The 10,002-nt window shown below is 48.4% G+C and overlaps 1 protein-coding gene and 1 pseudogene across 2 annotated transcripts, besides 1 other annotated feature; both read left to right on the top strand.

The window, feature by feature from the left end:
• Positions 1 to 1,733: 1,733 nt before the first annotated feature.
• NCS57_00976700 lies at positions 1,734 to 3,485 on the top strand (annotated as a pseudogene). Its single transcript has 5 exons — positions 1,734 to 1,979; positions 2,036 to 2,297; positions 2,360 to 2,551; positions 2,603 to 3,000; positions 3,054 to 3,485.
• Positions 1,734 to 3,485: a sequence feature.
• Positions 3,486 to 4,364: 879 nt separating this feature from the next.
• On the top strand, positions 4,365 to 5,801 carry NCS57_00976600 (Methyltransf-2 domain-containing protein; the record flags this gene model as incomplete). Its single annotated transcript, XM_053059529.1, has 3 exons — positions 4,365 to 4,616; positions 4,663 to 5,232; positions 5,286 to 5,801. Exons 1-3 carry the CDS (start codon positions 4,371 to 4,373, stop codon positions 5,799 to 5,801), a joined length of 1,332 nt encoding a protein of 443 aa, XP_052911600.1. The 5' UTR covers positions 4,365 to 4,370.
• Positions 5,802 to 10,002: the final 4,201 nt, after the last annotated feature.

The following is a 10,002-nucleotide window of genomic DNA, read 5'->3' as shown; positions in this document are numbered from 1 at the left end:
CAATATAATATTGAATTATAGGTACAACAAAGGAAATGTCTTTCACGGCAGCGTCATTGTGAGTTTTAACTGGATCTGCGTCAGAAATTTAATCTAGGGTCTCTGGCCTTTCAATAACGCATGCATTCTTTGAACGGTTGTCCCAAGGTCTGAATAAGCCATTCAAGAGAGCAAGTGCTTTTGTACTGTGTTCATGGTCTGGCCCGGAGTAGGGCGTGCGTAAGAGGGTGGTAATGATAGTCGAGAGAACAAACATAGAAATTCTAGATATAATCTCGGATGCAAGGTAATAGAGAGCTTGAACTCAACGCCCAGGCCCTAGTTGTGAACCTTCATCACTGGCCGATGCTTCTGTACTCAGCGGGATGAATTCCTGTACGATCATGAGCCTTTCCATGGCTTTCTGAGGCACTTCGCAAGGATACAACCAGGACAAGAAGCTTAGACTTGATTTGTTTCGGCTTTCTTCTCCGGGAGCCGGGTGATGGCTTTTGAGTTGTTTCAGCCCCCAATACTCTTCCGCAAGATTCTTAGCTCTTTCCAACTTTGTGCTGTAGTCTATTCGTTATGTCTGGTGATACGTAGAGAATGAGAAATAGCGCCATTACGATGGTAGAGTCCTCGGAAGGGGAGGCCGGGTCAGCAGGTAGGCACACAACACGAGGATCCGAACACCTGAATAGAGGATACCGAAAAAGAGTGTGTAGAAATTGATACCCGAGCCTTTATCACATCATGGTCATATCAACAAAACCTGCAACATCACAGTGTTTTATCGCCTGCTAGAGAGAAGCCTGGCTGGGGTTTGTTACCTTCTGCATACGGCAAACTCAATGTCGATCATGTCCTTATCGACCGACTACGTCCGATTCATATACTCATTAAATGCCTCAAAAATTGACAAATTGAGGAGTTTTAAAGATGGTTCCTTGCTCTCAAACAGAGTAAGGCTAGGTGGGCCATGTATATCACGGCCGGAGCTGTCTCCGTGCTCCACTCTAGCGTGACCGGCGTCGAATGCCGAGAAACCGATCCCGGGAGATTCACGTCATTTTATGCCATGGAACAAATGAAATGTCAAGGCTCTGGCCTATCATTGGACTTGGATTTGGCACTTCGGTCTTTGCGATTCCGCGAGTTGCTTGGGCATGGCAAGGTAACGTGGCACGCATCTGGTTGTCCTGCAAGGGGCCTGCTGACGGCACACCTTGACGGAAGAGAGAAGGTTCTATGCATTCTAGAAGTGCCAAGTCGGTGATTTTGGCAAGGATGTTAGATGTGAGCTTCTACTCTACTCAAGGGATCATCACATTTGGATACAAACTCTATTGTAGTCTGGCTGCAGAGCGGCTCAGGGGCAACAGCTCAACCGCATGTCCCACGCCCCAACGTCCGAATTGGCCTTGACCGACCAAACTCCTCGCTGAAACGTAAAACTCATTCGATCAGTAATATAATGGGTCCTCCCGGGAAGATCGCAGTCTCGGGGGTCGTCATCCCCGTTCCCCTGACCCAGTCCGGTTCCGCACATCACACTTCCGCAGGCTCCGCCGCTTCCAACAACTCATGCACGCCTCAACCTTGTTCGTTCTCGATAGCGTGGGGCGACGGAACCTTCATGACGGCGTTTCCATGGGGCCGTGATGCACTTACGGGCTTCGTTGACTAATGGAAAACCCATTCTTTTAAAGGAGTGGCTTTCCCCTGAGTCACCAGACCCTTCTTCCCCAGATTCTCTAGCCTCCACATGCCCATTGTGCCCCATTCTGCTCCATTTCCCCCAGATTCCCCAGATTTTTACCCTGTCCATTTATACATTCAACATGAAATTTGACAAGAAGGAGAGCCCTCAAGACCTCGAGCCGTCTGGGGTGATTCAGAGAAGTCCTTCTCAGTGCTCCGAGGATGGCGAATCGTCACCACACATTGAAGACGCCGTCTTTGGTGAGGTTTCAGAGGGTGGCCCCAACTACCGAAATGTCAGTCAGTCAGGAGAGTATCAAAATGGCAGACACTAAATATTGGGTTCACACAGGTCGGATGGATCGCGACTGTTGCTCTGATGACCAAGACTCAGATCGGTCTCGGAGTTCTCTCCATCCCCAAAACCTTTGACGCTCTCGGTCTTATTCCAGGTGTCATCTGCCTTATCGCCGTCGCAATTATCACCACCTGGTCAGATTACATGATTGGCGTTTTTAAACGTCGCCATCCCGGAGTCTACGGCCTCGATGACGCCGGTCAGCTCATGTTTGGGCGTCCCGGCCGCGAATTTCTAGCTGTCGTCTTTATGTTATGTGAGTGGCAAGTCCCAACAGGTAGGACCAGCAAGTCCTCGGCTCCTGCTGATGCTCTTCAGATTGGATTTTCGTCGCTGGTTCCGCAATGTTGGGCATCTCGATTGGCTTAAACTCGGTGTCGACTCACGCAGCTTGTACTGCTGTGTTTGTTGCCGTTGCTGCGGTGCTCGGTTTCCTCTTCGCTAGTATCCGCACCCTGGGTCGAATTGGCTGGATTGCGTGGATTGGCTTGGTTTGCATTATGACGGCTAGTAAGTTGATGTCCCTCTGACAGACCCTTTGCAACTGACCAACTGCTCCAGTCTTCTGTGTGACCGTTGCCGTCGGTCTTCAAGATCGTCCTGCCGACGCCCCTTCTCCCAGTGAAGGCCATTGGGAGTCAGACTACAGACTCACCAATTCCCCGACATTTGTGGATGGTATCTCGGCCATTTCATCTCATATCTTTGCATTCTCAGGGACGCCAGCCTTCTTCCAAATTGCAGCCGAAATGCGCGAGCCTCGCCACTTCACCCGTTCACTCTTGACTTGTCAGTCTATCGTGACCGTGACCTATATCACCATTGGTATTGTCGTCTACTATTATTGCGGCTCTTACGTTGCATCGCCTGCGCTAGGCTCGGCTGGAGTTCTGATGAAGAAAGTCTGCTACGGATTTGCCCTGCCAGGATTGATAGTTACCGCCATGCTTATGACACATGTGAGTGATGGTGGGCTTTCCTATGTGCAGATGCTAATTGGTCTTATGCATAGATCCCGGCCAAGTATCTCTTTATTCGACTCCTCCGTGGCACAAAGCACCTCAACTCCAACAGTGCGGTGCATTGGGGCACCTGGTTGGCATGTACTGGAGGAGTCACCATCATTGCGTACATCATCGCGAGCAGCATCCCCGTGTTTGGGGGGCTTGTTTCGCTAATTGGTGCTTTACTTGGTACTTTTATGTGTTTCCAACCCTACGGTTGTATGTGGCTTTACGATAATTGGACTGCAGGCAAGAAGACCAAGTCTCTTAAATGGTGCCTTATGGTCGCCTGGAGCGTCTTTATTATCATCTCAGGCACCTTCATGGTGGTTGCCGGCACGTACGGGTCGGTGGTTGGTATCATGGACAGCTTGAAACAAAATGGAGAGACAGGACCTTGGACTTGTGCAGACAACTCCAACACGGCCGGTGGCCATTGATTTCACGACGCATGGGAACCAGGAGGAGGAAACGTGCATGATAGATAGTCTGAGAAAAAGCGTGCATCTTCAAAAGAAAATGAGTATCAGCCCCTAATCCTCAAGCGGTCCATACATGTTCTAGGGCGTGATGGAAACAAGGAGAACCACTGTTGCTCAGTATTGAGAGCGACTGGGAGCGTTTGGTTTAAAATGACTTGTCTGCTTTCATTTCTCACGGCATGCATATGCAACGCAACCATCTAAGCTCAGGAATCAGATAAGGTCCGGAATGAGGCATCAGCCAACAGTTGAAGGAGTATCAGCTAAGCGGCAGCCACCAGGCTCGAAATGGTATAACTGGTCAGAGAGACTACCATGAAGCTATCCGGAATGCGACCGATGTCTTTCGGTGCTGTCAGATCAGCCCTAGTTAAGCCATTCAGCCTTCTACTTCCGGATGAGAAGGGACTTTGTCCTGGCTGCCAAGCGGCAATTCCTGTAACTTGACGAATAAGAAAGTCAGCGGGAAGCAGGAGGAAGACTCAAACGCTGTCGGTGGTCACGCTGGTCCAACGGCATTCAGCCCTACCCGCGCAGAACCTGTTGTCAAGTTGAACCTGCTTGCTGATTGGCGTTATCGGACTACTTAACCAGGGTTTCCCGGCCGCTTACGAATCTGCTAATCCACATGAGGCTTCATGTCCGCGCTGATTTGCATCTCGCTTGCCAGGTTTGGAGTAGTGCTGACTACGTTAGCTGTGAGTCGACGAGCTGATGCTCGGCTAAAACCAAGGTCCTTTTCTTGGCCAACGCATACGATCTGCTCCGCAGTAGACATATATCTTGACATGAAGTCCGTAGGAACATGATAATCAATTCAACAAACTCTAAGCATTTGAAAAAATGGCCGACAAGCAGCAACCCTCTTTGACCAGTCTGGCTGAGTCCATCTCTCAAACCGCGAATGCCCTCGCGGCAACGCTTGAGAAAGGCGGGCATGCCGCTCCTTCCTTTGCCTTGGATAGTCTTGCAGAGTATCCAAAGTCTCCAGAAGTCATGGGTCTTCGTATGGTGTTGCTCGATGCCATCAACGATATTCACCGTCTTACTCTAGGCCCGACGGACGTATCTTTCATGACTCCTTTCTTTGTTCGTCTACCTCTCAGTATTGAAATGCCGCGACTAACCTAAACAGATGAACTACGATTCAGCCACCATGGACATCCTTAACGAGTTTGACTTTTGGAACGCTGTGCCATTGGATGGATCGGCAACACGTGCAGAGATTGCCGCCAAGGTCGGCCTTCCAGAGAGTCTTGTTCGTCGTGTTCTCAAGTACGCCATCTCTATCCGGTTCTTTGCCGTGGACCCCAACGCACCAGACAAGATCGTGCACACATCTCTCTCTGCCCTTCCCGTCAAGAATCCCCTCATGAGGTCTTGGCTCCGACACAACTTCCACGAAACCAGACCGGGTACTGTCCACATGCCTGAAGCATTCCGAAAGTACGGCTCTGGGAAGGAAACGTGGAGCGAGGAGCTTTTGGAGAGCAGCTTCGCTGTTGCCAACATTGACAGGCTGGACAAGCCCGAGTCGTTCTGGGATTACTTGAATCGCGATGTCGAGGGCAAGCCCAAGGGATGGCGAGCTACCAAGTTTGCTGAGAGTATGCAAGCTGCCGCCTCTACATCATCTATCAAGATTGAGGACCTCTTGAGCACAGGCTATGACTGGGCCCAGCTCGGCGAAGCTACTGTTGTTGATGTGAGTCCTTCCCTTCACTGCTATTCCTCATAGGCTTTACTAACATGTCTCAGATTGGTGGCTCCAGTGGCCATGATGCCAGCCATCTGGCCAAGACATTCCCAGACTTGAAGTTTGTTGTTCAAGACCTTCCTGAAGTCAAGGCTGCTTTCGACGAGCGACTGCCCGAGGAGCTCAAGTCCCGTGTCACCTTTGAAGCGCGTGACTTCTTCACTCCTCAAAACACCAATGGTCAAGTGTACATGCTTAAGACAATCCTGCATGACTGGCCCGACAAGTACGCTGCCAAGGTCCTAACACCTCTGGTCCCACATCTGGAGTCAGGATCCAGTGTTGTTTTAGTCGAGCTCGTGGCTCCACCAGACACTGATGCTCTTCCCTTCAAGACTCTTGGCCGCATGATGAGTGCGGCCGACCTTCAGATGCTGAATGCGTTCAACTCCTTGGAGCGTAGCCTGGAGGACTGGAAGAGTCTGCTGGCCAAGGTCGACAAGAGGCTGGAGATTACTTCTGTTTCCAATGTGCCTGGGGCGCTGCACCAGTTTATTGAGATCAAGCTTCAGAATTAGCGACAAAATGAGTTTGAGCGTCAGGAGATCATCGTTGAGCAGGCTCTATTTTTTGGGGGCATAAGTAATTCACATCATAATCCTACATTTCATTTCTCAAATTGAACTGCATCGTGTTACATTTCCCTCTGGTTACACTATGACCGGTTTCCTGTTGAATACCTAGGTAGCTTTGGCAACTTTATTTGATCCAATGCCAAAGCGGGTTGTGTGAGATTCGTGCTCATGATTCATTAGCATAAGGACAACTGAATCCCTGCAATGGTTTATTCGACCTAGGGTCTTTATTTAACCATCTCCCATTGGCATTTACTAGTATCATCGGAGGCGGACTCCGGGCATCAACCGAGAATGGCTTGGTTGGCTAGTATGCTTGGCTCCTCTCTTGTCGTCTCAACTTTGTGGCCCAAGTGAATCAGTCCGGCCCATGTCCTTACTCGGATTGGAATAGATTCATGGTCCCTACTTCAAATGCAGCGTCTTGATTTGAAGAAATTGCCCTTAACTAGCGTGAGGCTCAAGGCTTAATGCTGACGATGACGCACTCCTACAATCAGCGCGGACGATAAATGGAGCCGAGGATGCGCGGTGTCTTGCCTGTCAGAAGTTATAAAACTCTACTCCCCCGCATGGATTTTTTGCCCAAACAAGCCCAAGTCGATCTGATACACCTCATGATGCCACACCTTGTCAGAGACAACGTCTCTTTATTTTACGTCTCTGAAGGCCAGGGCCCCCCTGTCCTTTTCCTCCACGGCTGGGCATGCGACAGCCAAGACTTCATCTTTCAGATCCCGTTCTTCAAGGCCCTCGGCTACCAAATCATTGCATTCGACTATCGAGGTAATGGGCGCTCCTCCTTGCCTCCTGAGTCCAGCCCCGAGCAGCTGCGTGCAGAAGTAACCAGTGACGACGCGGTGGCTCTGCTCAAGCACCTCAACATCACTGAGCCGGCCATTGTCGTCGGACACTCCCTTGGCTGTCTTGTCGCATCACTTATCGCCGTACGCTCGCCTAAACTAGTGAAGGCCCTCATCCTCATTAGTCCCATGTATTACAATCCAGCTGCGCGGTACTCGGCGTTCTGTGCAATGATGGAGCATGAAAGGGCGCGGCAAGTGCTTGAACCCATATTTTCATCTACCGTTGGACCAGAGTGGCTCAAAACATGGCACCGTATGAGACTTCTTGGGACACCCGAATGGGTTGTGTATCAGACAGGATACCAGAATTCGCTGGAGCCGGCATATTGCACATGGGAGACAGGCAGGACCTTTTGGCCAACGAGAAGAATGGCTCCGCGGCTGGTAGTTTTTTCAGACGATACCAACTTGGCCAAGGAAAGGGAGCTGGGTGTTGGGGACAAAGATAGGCTTGAGCTGTTAGCTGCTGGGCATTGGCTCTTTGTGCAAGAACCCGATCACTTTAACGCGCTTGTTCAAGACTGGTTGTCTGCCATTTAAACATTAATAGCTTTGTCCGATACGCTAGAAACGGCCACATATTTCAGTACCAGCATCACCGTGTTGGCATTTGGCCCTTGTTATTGTTACTGACGGACCAACACAGCTGATATTCAACGGGAACAATTCACTTCTACTTGTTGGAAATACACTTGGTAAAGAATCGCGTTTTTTCTTCTCCTTTTCTAATTCTAGCACATGCTAGGTCTTTAAATACCCTCGCCGGTCACCAACATAATTGTCAGTGTTCCAAAAAAAAAAAAAAAAAAAAAAAAAAGGTACCCCCATGTTGTCACGGAAGAAACAGGCGCCATGAAGCCATGTTGCCCATCAAGCGAGCGGACCATTCATGCCACTGGTTCTCCCTCCGAAGACACGGCCGCACACAACTCGCAATTTTTCCTCTGTCGCTGGCCCCCCTTCCATCAACTTCAACTCTCGATGAAGGAGATAAGAAGATACCGCCCCACGATCGCCAGGAAATAGATTTGAAGGAATAACATCATAGGCCTCGCAACGGACATTATCATCTCGAAAATGAAGATCAAGATGAAGGCCAAAATAGTGGCCTCGGGCGAGAATGGTTCTTGGCGGGTTTGGTTGGCCATGGCTTTTGCTGGATGTTTATGTTGTTCAAGATGGTGGTAGTTCAAACTCAGACTGAATTTCGAATGAAGGATGTAGTGGTTTTTGAATAGGCGTTGAATCAGATGTAGACTGTTGTGTCTTGGTGTTCTGGATACGGTCTCTGATAGTCAGTGAGATGTGATGTATAACAGTCATTTATGTCCATTCGTGTCTACCTAATCCAACATGTACAATCGAATCATTTCTTTCCTTCGTTCTTCCGCCCTTTGTGAAAAAGGGCTTTGTAAGCCAGATGATCAAAGAGCACCCGAATCTGCCGCATCGCGTGCATATTGCATCTACCCACAGGTAACTGGGTGTAAAGAAACAAAGAATGATGGCCACATAAAAGCCTGCAAATTCTCTTCAGGCCAAGTCTCTCTTGGTTTCTCTTTATGGTGTCATCAAAGGAGGCTATCAGCCATAACGACAAAGAAAATGGTTCAAAATATGACAGAATATAATTAGCAACTGAGCGGCTTTGTTAAGTAGTTTACACATTTAGATAAGAATTTAATCCTCGCAGGCCTCCAGACGTTCTATCTCGAGAAACTGAATGTAGGTAGTCTCAACACACCTGAAAGATTGAATCGCCTGCTATTCCGCCACTTGGATCATCAAGACACATGATTAAGAATACATGAAGTGGTGTCCAACGACTTTTGAATGGGCTAAGGCTTCACGGGTAGCAAACTGGTTGCCTTAGATAGTATTAGTTATCTAGAATCTAATTATGAGTGACTATCGTAGATCTTATAGGGATGATAAAGCAACGCAGTATTGAAAGGTATCCTTATCACAATTAACTCTCGCTACAGCGCCTGGTGGACTGTCCCGATAAGCCTTCTAGTTCTTGATTAACCACGAGTCACTTGTTGATTTAGAAAGAAGTAGATGTCCGATGTGCTCACTTGGCCATCCACTAGTGTTCACGTTTTAACAACAGAATCGTTCATCAACTTTGTGGTTTTTATTCTCATTTTAAAACATACTGGTTCCTTGGCCATCCTCAAAGCTCACCGAGACATATCCACTGAAAGCCACCACGTGGTCGAGTCTTGTGTCTTTACGAAGTCATGTTGCGCCTCCACCGAACGGGCTGTTGGACTTTTGGCTTTGGCTCGAGGGGCACTTTGACAACTGGTGGGAATTTTTCTATCGACGCCCCTTCTCTTGGGATTTCATGGAAAACAGAATACACGTAGCCGCCAATGAAAGCAAGAACATCCAAAGAAAGAAACATATTGTTCTCCTAGCCAAGATTACCATCCTCAGAACAACGTAGGCGATTAAGAGGATGATGAAGATGAAGGTGACTACATCGCCGAACTCGAATTCTTCTTGGAGTTTTTGGTAGAGCATGGCTCTTGATTTACTGATCTCCATCATGTATGTAATTTTGGTCAGCCAAGACACAGTCAAAGTTCCCAGCAGAGGCTCTGGGGCTTTTAGGGCTTTTGAATCAGTCCTGGTATGGGTGACCTGTCGCCTTGCTGATACCTAGCTATAGCCTTTTATAGATCATGGGACTTTACGAAAAATGAACTTTTATGTTAATATGTTCTATTCTAGGCTGTCGTATTTTGCTTTTGTTCCTTACCATCTCCCATTGTCGCAAGGGTCTCATAAGTAGCTCAATTTGTGAACAACGTGAGTTATCGTGCCAAGTCCTAATTTTCTTTATTCAAACCGGCACATCACAAAGAAAACAAATATCATTTCCACAAGAACTAGGTCATTGTTGATCGTGGGGAATGAACTCAAGTCGAACTGTTGCCGAAGGATGTGGTGCTTTTGAACCGGTGCTTAAGACGATGCTGGGTTTGCTGGTGTGAAGATATGATTTCGAGATGCAAAGGTACATCATTTGATATTGATAGACTTGGCGCGTGGTCAATGTCCTTTTTGATCTGTCCTCTTGTTTACAGTCACTTCTCATTTTCCTTTGTTTTTCTACTTTTAATGACGGCATGCAGCCTGCTACAGGACAGCCTAGGTTAGCGTTTGTCATCGTCCATCCCTTTCTTCGAGTCGACAGAGGATAAAGAAACAAAGAAGAATGACCATTGGAAGAGCCCATGAACGTCGTACGAGACCAAAGGATTCAATGA

The sequence above is a fragment of the Fusarium keratoplasticum genome, chromosome 7, assembly GCF_025433545.1.
Source record: "Fusarium keratoplasticum isolate Fu6.1 chromosome 7, whole genome shotgun sequence".
Classification (NCBI taxonomy): domain Eukaryota; kingdom Fungi; phylum Ascomycota; class Sordariomycetes; order Hypocreales; family Nectriaceae; genus Fusarium; species Fusarium keratoplasticum.
This window is presented reverse-complemented; position numbering and strand designations above follow the sequence as displayed.